General features: G+C 41.5%; 1 protein-coding gene across 4 annotated transcripts in view; it reads left to right on the top strand.

The window, feature by feature from the left end:
• Positions 1 to 2,825: 2,825 nt before the first annotated feature.
• The window catches only part of ZFYVE1 (zinc finger FYVE-type containing 1), a 46,295-nt gene continuing 27,965 nt past the window's right edge, over positions 2,826 to 21,155 (top strand). The window contains exons 1-2 of one of the 4 annotated variants that reach the window (XM_045564448.1): positions 2,826 to 3,111; positions 4,458 to 5,375. In XM_045564448.1, coding sequence (XP_045420404.1) covers positions 4,893 to 5,375 — 483 coding nt within the window. In that variant the 5' untranslated portion in view covers positions 2,826 to 3,111; positions 4,458 to 4,892. The remainder of the gene's footprint in view (positions 3,112 to 4,457; positions 5,376 to 21,155) is intronic. The other 3 variants (XM_045564455.1, XM_045564470.1, XM_045564464.1) reach the window with 3 other exon arrangements.

Genomic DNA, 21,155 nt, shown 5'->3' on the forward strand with positions numbered 1-21,155 from the left:
GGGTGGCACTGGACCCATAAGCCAGCCAGCCCTCCTAGGGATGTGTAGCCCAAATATACATCTCCTAGTGGTCAATAACAACAACACCTCACACAGTAAATTCAGTTTCAAATGGTCTCTGTTTGCTGAAGGAAAAGCAAGTCCTCTCGGGAAAGAATGAACCTTTATTCTAGGCTTCAAACAATTCCCACAAATAATTTTCCAAGGACAATGTAGCTTATAGTAAAAAATAACCAAGCACACAAAGAGTGAGAATAAGTAAAAACAACTGACAAAAGGAACTGATTGGACAATTTATACTGTTACTGAACATTCAGCATCAGAAGAACAAGGACAAGTGGTTTGAGGAGAAGGAAAGAGGAGTTTATTAATTTGCTGGCAAATGAGGAGGCTGTCAGACTCCCATTTCAAAGTACTGGGGTCCAATCTCATGACCTCTGCCCAGATTAATCCCATCTTCAGCTAACACAATTTTGTGACCTTTGTCCAGATTAATTCCATCTTTTGTGGCACAAAGAACAAAGGACACCACCCTGCCCCTCCTGACCACTGGCCTGAGGCAGGCATGCAGGTCCTAGCTCTCCAAAAGGAATAGGGGATGTTTTAGAGAGGCAAAACATTTTTGCTGTTTTTTCAAGCCATTTCTTTTGTTACATATTTCCACCTGTCAATATTACCCTTTAATATCTATGGGAGGAGGGGTGACAACTCTGTTACAATATTGCAATTACATAGTAAAAAGTTTCAAGAGTACAAATGTGTGTAAATGAAAAGTCTCTTCTTTCTCACCTTAGTTACACTCATTTTCCAGTTTTAGGGGTTCTTCTAGAGGTTACCATTATAACTTTCAAAAATATACTTTAAGATGTACATCAATGTCTTTAAAAAGAATTTATTAAATATCATTTTGTTTCCAGGACATATTAATATGCTCATTTTATAAGTAGGGGTAAGAAGCAAACTATTAAGGCTATAAGAAATTATACTGGTAATCCTAGTAACAAAACCTTCCAGGGAAATTTTATGTCATGCTAGTAGTCAGTTTCAAGAGCCTGGTTTAAGATGTTATCCTAACTTGTTTCTACAATCCCTTCCTTCCTCCCCAAGCATCCATTTCCAAATAAACATTTAAGTTTTAAAGTGCTATAGATTATTTTGTTCTTAATACCCTGGTTTGTGATCTGGCATAGGAAAAAAAAATTCTCAGCCATGTTGTGCAGTTAGTCCAACTGTTGGCTCTCTGCCCAGTATTGAAAACATAATTTTCAGCAACATAATCTTCATATATTATTATGTAGATTTGGTTTTACTATTGGTCTAATTATGTACCTTGAATCATAAAAGTATTGGACTTCAAGTCAGCACATAAGGTCTTGTCCCTTTGTCAATAATTTCCTATGTGACCTTGGCAAGTCACTTAACCTTAGTTTTCTCTCCTGGATTAACAATTATCAAGATAGAATCATAGATCGTTAGAATTGGCAGGGACCTTAGAAATTACACAGTAAAATTCCTTTATTTTATGGAGAAGTTGAGTAACTTACCCCAGTCACCTATATAGTCAGCAGCTTTTCTAGAAGCACTCAGTCTTCAGCATCACAGACCAGTACTCTTTTCATTAGGCTTTCTTTCAGTGTTGTTTCAAGAAACAAACAAACAAAAAGTGAAAGCACTAAACAAATACAAGGCCATTCCAAAAAAGTCAGAGAAATGTTAACCATTAGCTCGTACTGAAAGCTTATCTGAAAATGTACCTCATTTAACTTAAAGATAATTTAAAATTCATACATTCTGAAACTATATAAGGAAAGGTCAGAAAAATAATAGGAAAGAAAAGTAATGGTTGGCTTGGAGAATACCCTTGAAGTGGGTTAAATAAAAATTATAGGAGGCCATTGTTTTAGACTAATCTCCTGCACTAGGCCCCAACAGACCACAGTAAAAATTATAATAAAATGGAGTCACCCATGCTAAAGTTCCATGGCAGGAAACCCAAACTAAGTTATCTGACCTATTGAGAAATCAGGAGAGCAAAAGATAACAGCCAATTTCCCAAACATGCCAGTTTTAATCTTGCATGGTAATGAAACTCTTTCTCTAATCCTTACCAAAAGAAGTAGCCAGAAGTAAACTGATGTTAACCAGTTATTTTTCTGCTGTTGGGTTTCCTTGTCTCTGCCTTACAAGAAAGTAGCTTTGAAATGACTCATATGCTCTTTGTTCTTTGCTTTTTGCTTTCTTCAAGTCTTATCTGTCTATATAGCCAACCTCTTTCGCCCAACTTATCCACTTACTCCATTTTACAGAATGAAGTGTTGCCCTATTCTAGAATCGCAATAAAGCCAGTTGAGATCTTTAAACTGAATTTGTCGTAATTTTGTCCTTTGACAAGAGAAAACAAAATTCCCATCCCAAGAGAGTGCTTGTATTCTTTTTATCACTTCTTTCTGGTCTTTTGCTAGTTTTTGCCAGGCGAAATTGGGGAAATGGAGACTGCCTGTTTTTACACATTTCTAAAGGAATGGTGTGCAATAAGAGTTATTTGAATCCAAATTATTTGCCTCGCCATTTCCCACCTATACTAAACATCATTACATCAGTTCTCTAATTTATTGCCATTCCTTCCCCAGCCACTACCCCCCCAAAACGTGCTGAAACAGGCGGAAACCACATTCAATACAAAAACTCCAAGTCCCGAAATGCTCCCCACCGCGCCTAGCCAGAGCAGCCCCTCCCGTCCTGGGAGTTGTAGTCACTCAGAGTCATTCAGCGCCTTCCCTTGGGGGTGCGTGCCGCGGAGAACTACAACTCCCAGGTGGCCACGCGCGTACTTCCCCGCCCCCTGGCGTCGGGCGCCACCCCCTCCCGCTCCTCCCTCCCGGGGCTGCACCGCTCACGCCTTCCTGTTAGTCCGAGCTGGGAGAAGTTCACTCCGATCAGCTGATCCCAACTGACAACAGGAGAGGAGGAAGCCCGGGAGGCAACGAAGGAGGAGGGGGGGCGGAGATGGAGAAGAGGATGGATCTGCAGGTGCCCTGAGGAACAACCCCCGCCCCCACCGGCGCCCTGCGGCCCCCCAACGCCGCCTCGCAGCGGCCGATCCGCTCTGTGGTGGGATCCCCGGGCCGCGGCGCACAGGGCAGGGCGGGGAGGGCACGGCCCAGCGCTGGGCGAGCGACCGTCCTGGGGCTCCGGCTGCCCCCGGGAGGAAGGGGGGGAGGGTGCGGCTGGAGTGGGGGTGGGGTGTTATAAACAATGGATTCAGCTCCGGGCTTTGCCGGCGTGGGGGGGATTTTGGGGTACCTTCTTTGTTCTTAGGCTCCGCTCCTGCCTCTCGGGTTGTGGTGGTGTTGTCGGGGAGGAAGGAAGGGTGAGGAACCCCTGGCTGGAGAGAGGCATCGAGGTGGGGGCCCCAGTCGGCAGATTGTTTGGTTGGCCTGGCCGGGGGTGAGATGTGCTTTTGAAGGATGATTTTGTATTTTTCTCAATTATGACAAGTTTTGTTTCCATTTGGGAGCTGGCTGGGCACATCTGAGGTTAGGGTGTAAATAAGGTCTTCTACTCCCTTTGACTTCCTTGTTTATATAAAAAGAAGATTGATAGATTGATTACTGTAGGGGAGAAGTGACTATCCGAAAGGAGGGCTTTACACTTTGTTGGGGCATTGGAATGGGGTTCACATCTAGGGGGAATTAGGAATATCATTAATATAATTGTAGAAGTGACAAAAGCCCCTTTCCTGCCCCAGTTATCATTTTTCCTTTTTTTTAAAGTTTAAGTTAGTTTTTGAGTGGCAAAGAGAAAATTTATTTGTTTTGACTCACTGCAGGCCTAGCTTTGCCGTGAGCCATAGCAGAGGAGTTGTCTCCTGTTGCTCCCTTTTTTTGCAGTTAAAGAACGGACAAAAGGAAGTACAATTGTTTTTTATTGTTTTCAAACATGAAATTGTGACTGTTGTTTCCACGTTTAGAGTCCTTAACAGGCGTCTGTCCAGAGTTGAAACGATCCAGTTACAGATCTGCTCAGGTCTTTGATGGATCTAAAGTTTATTATTATTATATTTTCATTAGCTTTTTACAGACCTCTTTCTCCACCTCTCTCATTTGTGGGTGCAGGTGGGGGTGCATAGGGTTGTCCTTCCAAACAGTATTTGCTTAGTGATTTTAGTGATTTTGAGTCTGAATTTAATAACTGAATGAATAGAGAATTCAGTTTGGGAGCTAGAACAGCAAAGCCTCTTAAATGTCTTGGGCCTAGTAGTGGTGTTTGTTTTCATAAGGAGCCTCAGCCATGATTTTGAGAAGAAATGTCTAGTATCAGAACAAGCCAGTGTAGGTGTTACAAGAAATAATGAGATTTTTCTCTATAGTTTTGGCCTAGTATTTAATTACAATCTTTTTTTAAGGTGCACTTCTGGTTTTTAGATGAGTGAAATCCTTTTCCTTCCTCTATTCTAGGTATCCTCTGAAATATTGACTTGAGCTTGAATTATATTGAAAAGCTCCTGACCACTTTCACCACCAAAACTTTGGGGCTGAGGCCCAACCGATGAGCCCACCTCTGTCAGCCTAACAGACCTCTCTCTCAAATAGCCATAAATGACCCTTTCAAGTTAATTTGACCACATATTTGCTTGCACTTTACAGAGGATGAAACCATCAAACCAAATCAACGTTGCTGCTGATACAAGAGTCTTGGAGGCAGAAAATTAAAAATTTGAACATTTGTGAGTGTGTGAAGATTACAATAGGACACTGAAGATTTTCTTTTTTAAGGTGTTCAGAACCCTGTGGAAGTTCTGTGCAGTCTTCAGACTCAAAGCCTTTGTCTTCATTCCTGGGGCAAGCTCAGTGACTGTTATATGGTGGGTGTGTTTCCTTACCAATCTGAGTATGAGTGCCCAGACTTCCCCAGCAGAGAAGGGCCTGAATCCGGGGCTGATGTGCCAGGAAAGTTATGCCTGCAGTGGGACTGACGAAGCTGTCTTTGAGTGTGATGAGTGCGGCAGTCTGCAGTGTCTCCGTTGTGAGGAGGAACTCCATCGGCAGGAGCGCCTGCGAAACCATGAGCGAATAAGACTCAAACCCGGCCATGTCCCTTACTGTGACCCCTGCAAGGGTCCCAATGGGCATTTGCCAGGTGTTAGGCAAAGGGCAGTCGTGAGGTGCCAGACCTGCAAAATCAACTTGTGCCTGGAGTGCCAGAAGAGGACTCATTCTGGGGGTAACAAAAGGAGACATCCCATTACTGTGTACCATGTCAGTAATGTCCAGGAGTCACTGGAAGCAGAAGAGATGGATGAGGAGACCAAGAGGAAGAAGATGACTGAGGAGGTTGTGAGTTTCCTCCTAGTAGATGAAAATGAAGAAATTCAGGTAAGCACTTGGGTATAGTGGGATTCATGCAGTGGAGATCTGTTGTTGGAAGGTAGCTTTCAAAAAGAAAGTCCAAGAGGAGATCATATTTTAATCATTAAAAGACAAGGGCCCTGAAGACTTGAGTTGCATGTAATTGGGTTAAGTTGCTTATCAGCTTTGTGACCTCAAGCTAAATTACTTTACTTCTCTGAGCCTTAGTTTTCTCATCTATAAAATGGGGACAAGCCAGGCTTGGTAGGTCTGCTTGTAATCTTAGCTACTCAGAAGGCTGAGTGGGTGGATCACTTGAGCTGTGAGCTGTGATCGTGCCTGTGAGTAGCCACTGCATTCCAGCCTGGGCAACACAATGAGACCCCGTCTCTAAAAAAAAAAAAAAGAAAAGAAAAGAAAATGGAGACAGTGCTTACTCAATAATTTATTGGGTTGTTTTGATGATGAAATGAGACAGTGTTTGTGAAGCCTGCCGCATAATAAATGGTCAGTATATGGTAGCTGTTGTGTTATTATTAGGAGGAACTGCTTTAAAAAAACAGATTTCTGAGTGAGAGCACTTGGGCAAGTTGTGAGTAAATGTCAGTGATGAGGAACTGTACCTGTCCAGGGAAAGAAACACTAACAGTGGGTCCCATGGTAGTGCTAGGGAATAAGGCATGAACCTACTCTCTTGATTTAGAGAGGTAGATCTCTAAAAAGTGGCTTTTAATAAGGACAATATTCTCCCTAGATGGTCTCTTCTTATGGTGACGTATAGGCTTCTGATCAGTAAAAGCCAGTGAGGGCATCTGGGAGTACAGGATGATTCCAAGTTGGGGCTGGGTAGTGAGTGATTGGGGCAAATTGGGAGGATAGTAGTGTGTGACAGCTAGTAGTGATTGGGGAAGGGGTAGTATAATGTTTATTTATTTTATTTCCAGTGAGCTTTCAAGTGAAGGCTGCTTGAATTTACACCCTGACTGCATAACCACGGGCAAATTATTTAAGCTCTGTGCCTCAGTTTCACTTTGACTTCATAGGATTGTTGAAAGGATTCAGAGAGATTAGGAACGGAAAGGATTTACTGCATAGCCTGGCACATAGTGTCCTATACCAGTTTGTTGTATCACTGAAGTATTTGTGGTCCATTGACTCAGTATGTTTGTGGTGATGACTCCTTCAGTTTCCAGATTGGAGGTGTACCTATGTAAGTTACCATTTGAGAAACTCCCCAATTACCCACTAAATAGTTTTCTTATTTTCTTTTTTCTTCTTTGGATAAGCTTATGGAAGTGAATTACATCGTGAATCCTATGTATTTCCATTGTCAGCTAAATACTTTGCTAACACAGACTTTTCTTTATTGGCTTGAGAGGAGCTAATAGTTATGGAAGAGTGACCCAGATCCCATTCTGCCTCTGTTGTCAGCAATAATGTCTTCATTATGGATTATACTCTAATTGGGTGACATTGTGGACTAGATAATTTATAAATGGAACACTTGGATTTGGATGGTTCTTGTTGGTTTTGCTGTCAATTCTCTTTAATGTCAGCCTTTAGGAAATCATAGTTTGGGTTGTTATCACTTTTGTCAAGTGAGGGGAAGATTTAGGATGAACTAGTAACCCTCATGGATATTGTATTGGCATTTTTTTTTAAATAAATTTCTGTCCATAGGAAAGAACTGAGTGTTGGCACTTTTAAAAAGAATATTTTTTCCACAGACATCCCCAATCTAAACAAACAAAAAAGAATTTTTTGGGGGGAGGAAACTGGGGGATGTGTGTGTTTGTAACATTGATACATGTTCCTTAGTTGAGAATCAGGAGAACATAAAGAAGTATAATGAAGAAGACAAATCCAACTACCCAGAGATGGTATTGGCCCTTCATCTTTTTTTCTTTGTCTGTAAAAAATATATAATTAATATATTATATTAATTTAATTGATATGTTATAAAGAATATAACATATATATTTTTATATATATAAATAATTGGATTGTTTGTAAAGATCCCTCCTGCTTTTCCTCCCTTCATAAACATTAACCACTTCCCAGGAAACAAGAGTTTGTTAATAATAAGCAGCATTGGTTGGGACTAACGGATTAGAAATAGGATGCATTCATTTTAGGGGGAGATTCATTCTTATAGAGTGATAAGTGGAAAAATACTTAAAGAAAATATCTAGTTCAGTTTTTTTTTCCTAGTTCAGTTTTCTGATAGGTGAATATTCAAAACAAGTGGAGAGATGTTTGTGTAATACAAATCTAGGTTATAAATTAAATTAGAATGTAAACTCCTGGAGAGCAGGACCATGTTTTATGCCCTATACCATATACAATGGTAAGCACGTTGTCAGTGCATAAACACGTATTGATTGGAATTGTCACATCTCAACTTCATTTTTTTTAAATGGATATCACACACATAGCTATAAAAGGGCATATGATGAAAAGAGTTTGCCTCCTATTCCGTACTCCTAGTCTCTTTTCTTAAAACAATCCCCATTAAAGGTTAACTGCATGTCCTTCTAGAATTTTTTCATGTATACTTATGAATATATATATATCCTTTTGTTTTTAAACAAAGATGGAACTAAACATACTTGCTGTTCTGTACTTAGCTTTTTTTGTTAAAACTAAAGAATGCATTTTGTAGACCTTCCCGTTATCCGCACATTGAGGTTTGCCTCATTATTTAAAGGCTGCCTAGTATTTCATCGAGTGGTATTTCTATAATTTTAGCCTTTTAATGCATATTTATTACAAACAAGGATGTGTTGAACATCCTGTATATCTGTTTAGAAATGGAATCTCTCATCAAATAATATGTGAATTTTAAATTTGGATGGATATTACCAAATTTCTGAACCTCATTTTCTTGACTCCGGAAGTACTTCTATGAGTGTCCCCTGGGTTCTGGTTTTGGCTCAGGATAGCTAAAATTTAAAGAGCTCTTAAATGGTGCTAGAAACTATTTTTAGCATTTTACATGGATGAGCTCATTAAATCCTGATGATGCCCCTATGTGTATTAGTTTCTTATTGCTGCTGTAACAAACTACCACAAATTTAGTGGCTTAAAACAACACAGGTTTATTCTCTTATAGTTCTGGAGATCAGAAGTCCTAAAATGGGTCAACAGGGCTGTGTTCCTTCTCTAGGGAAGAATCTATTCCTTTGTCTTTTTTAGCTTCAAGAGGCTGCTTGCATTTCTTGGCTTGTAGCCCCCAACATCCAACTTTAAAGCCAGTAGTGTAGCATCTTCTAATCCTGCTCTGTCTCTCTCTGCTTCCATTGTCACATCACCTTCTGTGTCTGTGGCCCTTCTGCCTCCCTCTTGTAAAGATCCTTGTGATTACATTGGGGCAACCCAGATAATCCAGCATAATCTCCCCATCTCAAAGTTAAGACTCAGTCACACCTGCAAAGTCTCTTTTGCCACATAAAGTGCCATTTTACAAGTTCTGAGGCTTAGGACATAGACATCACTTTTGGGGAGAGCACTATTCAGCCTCCCTCACTGTCTGAAGTAGGTTGTGTGTCTAGATGAGGGTGCTGAAGCACAGAGAGATGAAGTCACTTGCCAAGATCAAGTTACAGTAAGTGGCAAAGGATTTGAACACAGGCATCTGGCTCTAAAATCTATGCTGTTAATTATTTATTCCTGCTGTCTCTGACATAATCTTTTAAACTTTCTAATTAAACTTCTAATGGTCAAAAGCACTGGCTCACCAATTCCTCATGACTGCTCTGAGGATCAAATGAACCATAGCTCTATATAAATGTAGCATTATTTATCATTATCAAGATGTTATGTCGAAAAACTCCTTACTCATAGCAGTAAAGAGTCTATAAGTTAGGTTCCGACTTTTTCTTTTCATGATTCTAGGTATTTGTGGATTTTAAGCATTGTCAATTTAGTGCATGGGGATTATTTTAGCCACTTGTGAGCTATAACTGTTGTGTGTGATCTCTTCACAGTATATGGCCTGGAGTCCCTAAGATTTGTTTCTTGCGGTTTGAGTATTATTCAGTTTCTTTTGGAAAACCTAAAAGAACAAAACACTTCCTTTTCAAGGTGAAAATTTCATCACAACCTTGTCATTTCAGTGTGTACTATCGCGGTAAATTTGAGGAGAGACTGATTTTTGGTCTCAGAAAGTCACTCGTGGCTCTTAAATTGACAAATTTGGCCTGCTAGCCAAAGATATTCATTAATTCATCACATTTTTGGAGCATATGTTATGTGCCAGGCACTTTCTAGATTTTAGGGATATGTGGTTAATAAGATGTGGCCCAGGCCTTCATAGAACTTTCTATTCATGTGGGAAAGCAGATTTCACATGTGTAAACACATAAAAAGATCGTTCAGGTGTAGTAAGTATTGAGGAAGAGTGACTTGGAAGCCACTTTTTCAGGATGGTCAAAGAAGGTCTTACTGTAGAGGTGACTTTTAAACACAGACCTAATGGTTAACACTAACTGGGGAAATAGACCTCCAGGTAGAGGGAATGGGAAAAAAGTGAGGGTGGGATGGCATGTTTGAGATATAGAAGGAACGCCCGTGTGGCTGGAGCGAGCTGGCAGAGTGGTAAGGAAAGGGGAGCAGAAGGAAACAGGTACCAGAGCGTGGGAGGCCTTACAGGCCACAGAAATAAGTGTAGATTTTATTTTGAGGGTGATGGGAAGTGCCAGACAGCTTTATGGTAGTAAGTCACATGACCAGATAGAGGTTTTAGTGACCTGCTAAAGATGGTAGAGGGACAGGAGGGAACGCAGAGAGACCGCATTGTTGGAGGCTGTTGCAGAAGATACGATGAGAGATGGCTTAGATTTGGTGTTACTGAGATGAGGAGGTGGAGAAACATTGATGAATCTGGGACAAAGTTTGCAGGTAAAGTTGTCAGGAGTGCTGATATATTGGGTGGAGGAGTGAGGGAGTAATAACTCAATGGTGACTCATGGGCACTTGGTTTGTATAAATAATACCTGCGTAATACCCCAGATTTTATTGATTTAAATTGATAAAACTAAGTCTTTAAGAACCTGATTGGTAGAATCAAGAGAGCAGAGAGCAAAGTTAGTCTTATTTGATACAATCTCACACAGGGATTCTTAACCAGGAGTGATTTTATTCACCCAGGGGACATTTGGCAATGTTTGAAGACAGCTTTGGTTGTCACAACTGAGGGTTAGGGGTGATATGCTATTGGCTAGTGGGTAGAGCGCAGGGTGCTGCTTATTTTTTTTAATTAATTAATTAAAAAAATTTTTTAAGATGGGTTTCACTGTATTGCCTGGGGTAGAGTACAATGGCATCAGCCTAGCTCACAGCAACCTCAAACACCTGGGCTCAAGTGATCCTCCTGCCTCAGCCTCCTGAGCTGGAACTACAGGCGTGTACCACCACACCCATCTATAATTTTTCTATTTTCTGTAGAGATGAGGTCTCAACATGTTGCTCAGGCTGGTCTTAAACTCTTGGCCTCAAGCTGTCCTCCGCCTTGATATCCCAAAGTACTAGGATTATAGTTGTGAGCAACTGTGCCCAGCCCATGGTATTGCTTAATATCTTACGTAGGGCATAGGGCAGCCCCCCACAAAAACAATTACCTAGTACAAAATGTCAATAGTGCTGAGATTGAGAAAATTGTCTAACAGATAAAGGTTTAGTCTAATAGGAGATCTGGATGCTAATGAAGTGGAAAATATATCAGGGACAAATATAACCAAACACCAATGTTTCTTCCTTCTCTTGGTTCTATTAGCTCCTCAGAAGTAATCTAGCTGGTGAAATCTCTATTCTCTTTTGACATGTTTTGTAACCTCTCTAGTGAAATTGTTGGACTTTCTGGGTTATAGTCATTGATTTTTCTAAGCCTCAGTGGAACTGTACTAGGAAAACCAAAGGACTTGCAGATCCATTATTTAGAGCCCGTAATGAATAAATGATCCATGCTGACAAGTCATCTGTAATCTCTGGAAGCCAGAGGCAGCACCTTAGCAAATAACTCCAAGGTTAGAAGACTAAAGTTTCTGGCAATTAGAGTTCTTAATGGAGGAAGTGGATAGTATTTTCCTATCTGTTGAGTCATGTGAGAGAGTCAGACATCTTGTTTGATCAGAATGTTTACCTGTCATGGAAAAAAGATGAAACACTGAAAGGCATTTGTTTTTCTTCATTCTTACATTTTTTAAAAACCCCATAGAACCCAACCCCCATTCTTATCTGTTTCTTTTCTTTAAACTTCTATGACTGTCTTCTTTCCAAGAGAGTAGAGCAGCACACTGATAAGACGTTTCACAGGTTTCACATTCATGCTGACTGACCCCTGCCTGTAACATTAGGTGAGCCAAGGACCTATTCATGCCAAGAGACTCCTAAAGTTAAGTCCCCTTACGATGGGCATGCCGGCTGATAAGGAAGTCTAGTGACCCCAAGAGTGGTCAGTAAGAGGCTGAGAAGGTGTCTACCTGGGGCAGTCCCTCCTTGCCTCAGAAATAATTCTGGGCCCTCTCTGAAATGGCAGCCCAAGATCAAAGTATTCTGCCCTTCGCTTCAGTGCAGTCATGGGTGGACATCATCTCACTGAGACCGTTCCTTTAAGAAGACCCATCACGTAGCTTGGCTGCTTCACTTGTTTACAGTCCCAGAATAGTGTGGCTCAAAATACAGGGACTTTGCCTTTTTTTTTTTTTTTTTAATTGGCTAAAAGAGACATTATTCTAGTGGGATTCAGCAATGGAAGATAGCTGAGGGTGCTTTCTTACTCTATGGGAATTCCTTACCACAAACTGGCTGTGCTAGTCTGCCCCATTTCTGTGCTACCTCTGTCTTAGTCCCATCTGCTGTTGACCTCCTTGGTCGTGTCCTCAGCTTCCTGCTGTAGAGTCTTGTCTTGGGACTTGCTGTTTCCAGGCTCTGTGTTTCAGGTAGGCTGGCTGAAGCCCCTCAGGACTTCCTTCTGGTCCATAGATCATGATCCAGATTAACTTCATCGACTAAATTGTTGAACCTTTGCCATTTTTCTCTTCAAATGGCCAAACTGTTACAGTGAAAAGACCAATTTTGGTACTGTGGCTGGTTAGCCCTTTGGCAAATTCTGGTCAGAACATGAATATATTTACTATTGGTTTCTGAGGTGCCATATAAAAAAATAACAAAAAAATATAGATCTGCTTAGGACCTATCTGTCAAAATAATAAGCAATAATTGGATGAGTAGCAGAGTGTCCCCTTCCTTACTGCTCCTTTTACTCATAGAAACCCAAGTAAAAGCCTCTTTTGTTTGATGGTGGTGTAGGGAAGGCATTATATAGGATTTGCTGGGAAACACAGGGTTGAGGATGACTCAGACACAGAAAGATGAAAGAGCCCCTATTATGTGCCTTCAGTTTCTGCTGAGCATCTTGTAAGCTTGCTCAGCCTTGGGCTCATTCAGTTAGAACAGACTCCTGGCGTTTAATTTGGGAGGCTATTTTATTTAGTACAGGGCTGTTTAAATTTGATCCATGTAAACCATCGAAACCAACTGTGAGTCAGCTTTTTAGGGAACCTATCTTTAAGTTACCTCCAGTTTGTGTGATTCTGTTTTTTCTAGTCTGTCAATTCGTTGAAGTGATTGATTTTTCTGGGATTGGGCAAGCATTTGGCTTTTTGAGCTGGGGTTAGTATAATAGGCAGATTTCTTATTAATTTGATTGTAAATGTCTTCCCTGTGGATGCATCTACTGGCTGCACCACCCTTGAGTTTATCCTGGAGATTATGTAGCACAGAAACACTTCTGATGGCTGCCCAGACTTTTCTGGGGAGTCTTGCCCGCTCTGGGAGGAGCTCCCATGAGATCGTTTCTATCTGAGATTAGAACTCCTAAATGTATTGAGCACATTTGATTGGCGATGGGAGGTCAGAGGAAAGCTGTGGGGAGACTATAAAGAAGGGAAGGAAAACAAGGGTATAGAACGTTCTAGGCAAGAAGAATTAGAAAGACCTATGTGAGGAGACACAGAGGGACTTTTGAAGGCAGGAAAGGGTGGATGCTTCCTTGGAGTATGTTTTGTTCATTTTTTCCCTCTTTTTAATGACTTTTGGCCAGAGCTTAAGAAGCTCTGTTTGACCAGTTTGTGTGGTCAGCTTGGTTAGTGGCTGAGTTCTTAGGCAGAGATGGATGCCAGCTATATGTAAGCACCTGGCTTGACTTCACTGAAGGACAAACTTTGACTTTCAGGTAGCTTCTGGAATTTTCTTTCCCTTCCTGATTTCGTTTTACTTGAGACTGGATTATTGCTGTCTTTCTCAGGGAATTTGACTCTAGGTGCTAGATTACTTGAAAAGAACTGACAGAGCCTGGTCTTGGCCTGTAGTCGCAGACACCTCAGATTCAAGTTAAGGGACAAGATAATCCTGAGCAAGCAGTCAGAGATCATTCTAGAAATTCCTCTACTGTCTAGCTCAGTCCCTTCTTTCTGGTGAATATGTCATCTACGTGGCTAAACTGTTCCATAATCTCTCATAACCTTTTCTTTCAAAGAGCTCAGTACAGTTTACATGTATCATTCAACAACAGTCATAAACATTTATTGAGTGTCAGTTGTGTGCCTTATAAATTTGAGTAATCTCTCTGAAAAAATTAAAATGAAAACTCAGAGATTAAGTGAGTCTGGGGAGGGATGGCAGAGGCCTTCATTCCCTGGAAGAACCAGCTCTGTTTTGTGTTTGTCTTTGAGGAGAGGTTACTTGAGGATTCCACAGTTCATTTTTGCACACCCTGGTCATGGTCCCGGTGACCATGGGTTTAGTTTGTAATTGGTAGGTCATGGGTGCACTATTATTGTTTTCACTCCATGTCTCAATAAACTCTATTATTGAAGTCTGGGTTATTTCCCTCCTCCCCTCCTTTCTCCCTCTCCCTCCTTCTCCCTCTCCTCCCCTACCCTCATCCCTTTCATGAATTAAGAAATTAAATCTACCATTGCCAGGGGAAAGGAGTTTCTTTCTAGAACCAAACATAAATGATTTGAGGCTTATGTACTATTTTAGATTGTTCATGATATTTCTTTTCCTTCCATTACCACAGAAAATTGAGTTTGCTCCATTTTTATAAAAAAAGGATTGGCCTAAAAAAGGCTTTGGTTTTGAAGTGCTGCCTTCCTTGACAACTATATTTAAAAGAGCAACCCCTTTCCCCACCTTATGGTCCTCTCCTGTCTTCTGACTTTTCTTCGTACTGTGTATTTAATCTCACCATTTGATATACCATGTCTTTTTAAAAATCAACTTTATCCAGATATAATTTATGCATAATATAATGTATACATTTTAACTGTACAATCTATGAGTTTTGATAAATGTATACATCTGTGTAACCACCACTACAATCAAGACACAGAATATTTCTGCCACCCAAAAAGGTTCCCCTGTGCCTCTAAGAAGTCAGTCTTCTGCCATCACTGGTCTATTTTCTATCGCTATAGATCAGGGATTTGACCTCCCTAGAATTTCATATAAATAGAATCATATAGTATTGTTTTGTGTCTGGCTTCTTTCACTCAATATAATGTATTTAAGGTTCATCCATGTTTTTCTTGTCTTAGTAGTTCATTTCTTTTTTTTTTTTTTTTTTTGAGAGACGGGTTGTCACTCTGTCACCTAGGCTGGAGTACAGTTGCTTGATCATAGCTCACTGCAACCTCAAAGTCCTGCACGACCATGCCTGGCTAATTTTTAAGTTTTTTTTGTAGAGAATGGGTCTTGCTATGTTGCTCAGGCTGGTCTCAAACTCCTGGCGGCGTCAAGTAATCCTCACACCTTGGCCTCCCAAAGTGCTGGATTACAGGTGTCTACGTGAATTTTGGAGGGGACATAAATATACAAGCCATAGTATGAGCTAATGTGAATAAATAATTTAATTCAACAAACATTTAAGGAGTGCTAACTATGTGCTGACAATTGAGGGAGATATAAAGGGCACTAAGTCTTAACGGCTTTAACAAATTTGTAACGCATTTTATAAATTTTTTTTTTTTTTTTTTGAGACAGGGTTTTGCTCTCTTGCCTGGGCTGGAGTGAAGTAGCATCGTCGTAGCTCACTGCAACCTCAAACTTCTGGGCCCAAGTGATCCTTCTACCTCAGCCTCCCGAGTAGCTGGGACTATAGGTGCACCGCCATGCCTGGCTAATTTTTAAATTTTTTGTAGAGATGGGGTCTCACTGTGTTGCTCAGGCTGGTCTCAAACTCCTGGCCTCAAGTGATTCTCCCACCTTGGCCTCCCAAAGTGCTAGGATCAAATTTTATAAGAATTTAAAGTTAATTGTTATTAATTCTAAAGAGTTATGTGCTGTACTTACTTCACCAGGGATCCACTATCATATTCCATGTAGAACAGAAATCAGGCCGCTTTTAGTCTCCACCTCAGACACCAAAGATCTCCTTGTAAAGCTGTGTCATCTATTAAGATCTTCAGCATCAACTGTGAGGACATTTTAGTGAGTCTCTGGTGTTGTAATACTTGGAATCATGTCACACTGTTCTTTTAAAGAAGACTAAATGCTTTCTTATGCATAATATATACATTATGCAATCTTACAGCTTTTTTTTTAAGTTGAAAAGATAAATCCTTTTGAAGGAGGGAGTGGTAAGTATTAAGTATCCTCCTTGTCCAGTTACCCCTATTTCTTTAATGAGACGTTTATTGGAAACCTTCCCTAAGGAGGGTTTTTACTTGGGATAGTGGGATGAAATTCTGTGGCTGTGCCAGCAATGACTGTGGCTCAGGGGCAGACCAGGGCAACTACAACAATTGTGTCAGTCAGTACTTCTCTAGCATTTACTACGTGCCTCCACTGTGCTAAGTGCTTGCTGTATATCATATCATTTTCTGTTCACAACAACCCTGTGAAGTAGATTGTGTTGTTATCCTCATTTTACAGATGAGCAAACTGAGGCCCGGAAAAGTCATTGATGATTTTTTTTTCCTAAGAGACAGGGTTTCACTCTGTCACCCAGGCTAGAGTACAGTGGCGTGATCATAGCTCACTATAATAACCTCGAACTCCTGGGGTCAAGCAATCCTCCTGCCTCAGATTCCCAAGTAGCTAGGACTACAGGTGTGTACCACCACTCCGGGCTAATTTTTTTAATTTTTTGTAGAGACAGGGTCTCGCCATATTGCCCCGGGCTTGTCTCATACTCCTGGCTCAAGTGATTCTCCCACCTCTCCTTCCCCAGGAGCTGGGATTACAGGCATGAGGCATGACACTTGGCCCAGAGAAGTTAAGTTAAATGACTTCTTCAGGGTTATTCTAAAGTCAGTGAATGGTAGAGTCAGGTTGGTTGAACCCTTAATGGTGGAACTGCACTGTTCCCTCCCCCAGAGAGAATATAGCATCTAGACATTCTGTGCTGTGTTCATTCATTTATTAAGAAATACATATTGGTTTCCTATTATGTGTCAGGTGCGGTGCTAGGGATACAGTGATGAATAGCACTGACCAGATCCTGCCAGCATGGAGTACGTTCTTGCTGGGATGAATAGGAAAATGTTAACAGAGATGGTGGGTGGGAATGGAGGCTTTGAGTAAGTGATGGGTTGACTGCTTTGCCCATGGTGTGATTTGAAACTCACTTTCTTGTCTAGTCTAGCCTGGTTTGTCTAGCTTAGCTTTTACTGCTAAGTCCCAGGGCCTTTACCAGAGCTTACATCTGGTTTCATAGCTGGCCAAATATGGGTAGACCATGCCACTTAAGAGGGGGCTGCATCTCTCATCCAAAAGCCCTTCAGAAAGGTCCCTTGAGGATGATGTGGGTCTTGAGTATGACTCGGTATTTCCAGTCTGTACTCAGAATTCAGCTTTGCCTTGGAAAGTTTTTTATGCACATATAAATGGAGAGCTGAACTGGGTGTGGTCAAAGAAACCGATCATAGAGCTAAAAATGACTTCTTTTTAAAGAATTTGTGGATCATCTCTCCATAGAAACATTCTCTTTCCTGTGAGGATAGGAGAGGAGCGGCAGGCAGTGTCTGTGCGGCAAAGTGTCAGACGCACCACTGGTAGTTATAAGACATGGGAGGAGAATTCCCGACCTCTCAAGTAATGGAACACTTTGGGGACACTGGAGTAGAAGGAAGTGATCTTGGCCCTTGCCAAATGTGCTCAGTGTGTTTGTGAGACCAACCTTGTGACTTCAGTGTCTTAAGAAAACATTTGATTGAGAAATGATTGTGTTTTCACGTGAAGCTCTAGCAACACATACATGGATAAACACAATATTTACACTCCTTTTAAGATAGAATGAAAGGAAATATTCTGAACTTGCTGTGCTGGGGGACAGGTTTAATAGAACTTCCTGGCAACAGGGGCTTGCCGTTGGAACGGAATCTCCTTGTCATTTGGGCTTCAAAATAGACTGGCTACTGATCTGTTTGACATAGTTTAAGTAAAATCCTGTTTGAAAATTAGGCCATGGACTTAAATCATTGCCTGAAGTTCTTTTCAGTATGATGAAGGTGGCTCTGGATTTTTCAAGGAAGAGTCCCTCGCCTTTCACTTCTCCTCCCCCTTGCCCAGAAGAAAGAAAATGTTCCTACCTAAGTTCTATTCCTGTGTTGGTCTAACTTCATCAGGTCAGTACTGGATGTTAGATGAAGTTTGATATGTATCTGTTGAATAAATGAAGGAATCAGGTTCTAGGTGCCTTTTGGGGGTACTGGTCCCAGTTCTGATAAGTGTGAGAATCTTACTTGGTTTCTCTGGTTCTCTCTCTTCCATTAGACTCAGCCAAAAATGGATTGAACACAAAATAAACTGGAAACCTACAAATAAAAGTCATTAGTAGGACCTTAGTTTTGGGAATAACTATTAACTTAGGTTAGTTCTAGGATCTCAATTCAAAGGTATAAAATAATTTGTTACTGCAGGGGTGGAATTTGTTATAAGCATTTGGTTGTAATGGGAGAAACCAAGCTTCCCATAGCTCTTTCCATTACTTGGGGAAGGACCTGATTTTTGTCCTTGGTCACAGGGAATACCTTTATACAAATTTAGAGGGATGTTATGATCGTAGTTGGTACAAATTAGATTTTTTTTAATACAATGGCCAGAATTGAAAAGATCTTGATGCTGAGCTACTTTCCTTCAGAATGTTTTCTGGTTTCTTTGGGGTTTAACTTCTAGAGTCTCCAACTGTTCTCTGTTGCTGTTGAACTTACCCCCTTCCAAGGTTCTTCACTTCCTTCCGCATCTCTTGCTTTTCCCTTTCCAGGCCTCCTCAGAACAAAGCCCGTGTATGGTCTTTCATTCTGGAATGATTCTCTGAGGGCTAAGAAGGAATCTCTTGAGGGAGAGACTGTCATCGTTCTCTTTATCTGCTGGAGTCAGACTGCTGGATGCTTTTCACTACCATGAACTGTTCTGAATTCTAAATTAGAACAATGGGGATCATTGAGTTTTGTTATATTTCATTTTACAAACTCCTCTTGGAATTCTATACATAGTAAAAATCTTTGTGGGTGAAATGGAGGGAGAAAGAGGGAGGGGTAGGGTACTGTTAGGTTTCTTAAAGATTAATACAATGTTAGATGGTTACTTTACTAAAAGCCAGCTATAAAGCCAGCATTAATAATAATAATATGTTTTGATTAAAGGGAAAGGAAAGGAATTATCTGAAGCAAGCAGTGAGATCTTTCGTTTTTAGATAGAATCAGTTTAGATCTCACCCTCTTGCTGAATTAGTCCCTGAATGAGCAACAGGCAGGTACATGCCCAGCTGCTACTGCCACGCACCTGGGGCTTTTCCCAGTGGGCTGGTCTTTAACTAATAATGGCTCGCGTTTACCGAGTGCTTACAGTGTGCCAGGCACTGTGCTATGCTCTTTACATACTTTATCTCATTGAGTCCTCTCAGTATCCCTAGGAGTTGTACAACCTGTTAGTACCTCGTTTCCCTGAGGCTCCAATAGTTAAGTAACTCTCACATGGCCACACAGTGGCAAGGTCAGGAGTGGAATTTGGGTGTTTCTGTCTTGCCTGAGATCTGAGTCTAGCAAGTTCAGGGAGGATGGAAGGCAGAAGTTGGGGAGGGGTAGCTTTGGTGCTGTTCCTGCTTTTTCTGTTGTGTAAGGGCCAAAGACCATTTCAAAGGTACTGTAGAGTTGGGTGGGGTGGCCGGTTGGCAGGGCCCACAGTCAGGTAGCTTATTCACTCCAGGAGTGGAGCAAAGTGGGATCATTGTGGACAGGCAGAACTAGTAGAGCAGGAGCCTTGTTCCCTTCTGGTTTCTTCCTTTCCTCATCAAAGGGAATCTTCTTATCTTTTCTTTATCTTTGCCTCCCTGATTGAAAACCAGTCTTGCTCTCTGAAGACTGGACAGCAGGAAAAAAAAAAAAAAGAAGAAAACCAGTCTTGCTACTTGTGTAGGCCTAGGCTGTTCTCTCCTTTCTGGCTCAGGGGAAAATACCCACAGGTTAAGGATGAATTTAGTAGTATAACAGGGAGCAAAATAGCATGAAAGGCAGAAAAAGGAAAGTGATGGGAGTTTGCCAGGAATTTTCTCACTTATCTATTTATTTGATTAGCAACTACCACCCAGTCAGGGGAGCAGAGATGGTTACACGTAAAAAAATGCAGTTGGTGCATATTAAGTGATCGTCCACTGCTCATCAGTAAAAAAACCAGCCTAGGGCTTTGAGCTCCTCGACCCAGAGATCTTTGCAGTGGAATCAGGTGCACATGCCCAACACATGAACAGGTGAGCTTAGTGTACCCCAGGACAGTGTCTCCAACTTTTTGGCACCACGGACCAGTTTCATGGAAGACAATTTTTCCACTGGTGGGGGGTGGGGGGGATGGTGAGCTGTGGGGAGCAGCTGTAAATACAGATGAAGCTTCACTTGCTGACCTCCTGCTGTGCGCCCCATTCCTAACAGGCCACAGACTGGTACTGGCCTGGGGGTTGGGGACTGCAGCTCCAGGACACCCCATGCCAAACCAGTATCTCCAAAAGCTGACAGGGAGTGTTTTATTTCCATCCCAAATGAGTTAGTTATTTATCTATATTATGTACATCATTTGGTAGGCATTTGCCATGAATCCTGAGGCATTAATTCTGTACCTAAAGGCTCTCACATGCCCCTTTTCAGGTGCCTGCCCTTTGATATTCTGGATAACAGTTGCTGTTGCATTGAACAGATCCCTGGCAGAGTAGATTTCCACAGGGAGAACATCCTTAGGCCTAGTCTTCCCCGCCAGGGCTGTTTGAGAAGGTCGGTGGTTCACCCATCTGGCCACCCTGACTTTGACTCCGTGCTGGTGGAGGTTTACGGAGCTTTTGTTTTGTTTCTCTTGTTGGCCAACTTAGCAACTTGGAACCAGAGTGGCCGAGTGACACTGGGCCAAATGGGTGGTTCTATGTAACTTCTTTCCCGCAGTTGTCTGCTAGATCAGTTAGCCCAGGACCGAGTTTATGGAACGCTGCTGTGTGTTTAGCCCTGTGGAAGATGCATGGTGGGGAAAAGTGATTAAATTATCTAGCAGAGTGCCTGGCATTCGTTCACTCATTCGTTCATTTAGTAACTGGACACTGAGCTCCCATGTGCCAGGCTGTGTCCTAAGTGCTATGCATGTAAAGATAAGAAAGACATGGTCCTGCCCTCGGGGAGTTAGTGAAGGGCACTGTCACAGGAGTGGGCATTCAGTGAGTTGTTAGTATTATCATTAACATTCAGGCTCTTAATGAAACAATAGTGACGTCATTAATAGAATATTGAGTGGTTTACCATCTTGATGAGGCTATAGGAAACCAGG

This window comes from Lemur catta, chromosome 1 (genome assembly GCF_020740605.2).
Source record: "Lemur catta isolate mLemCat1 chromosome 1, mLemCat1.pri, whole genome shotgun sequence".
Lineage (NCBI taxonomy): Eukaryota > Metazoa > Chordata > Mammalia > Primates > Lemuridae > Lemur > Lemur catta.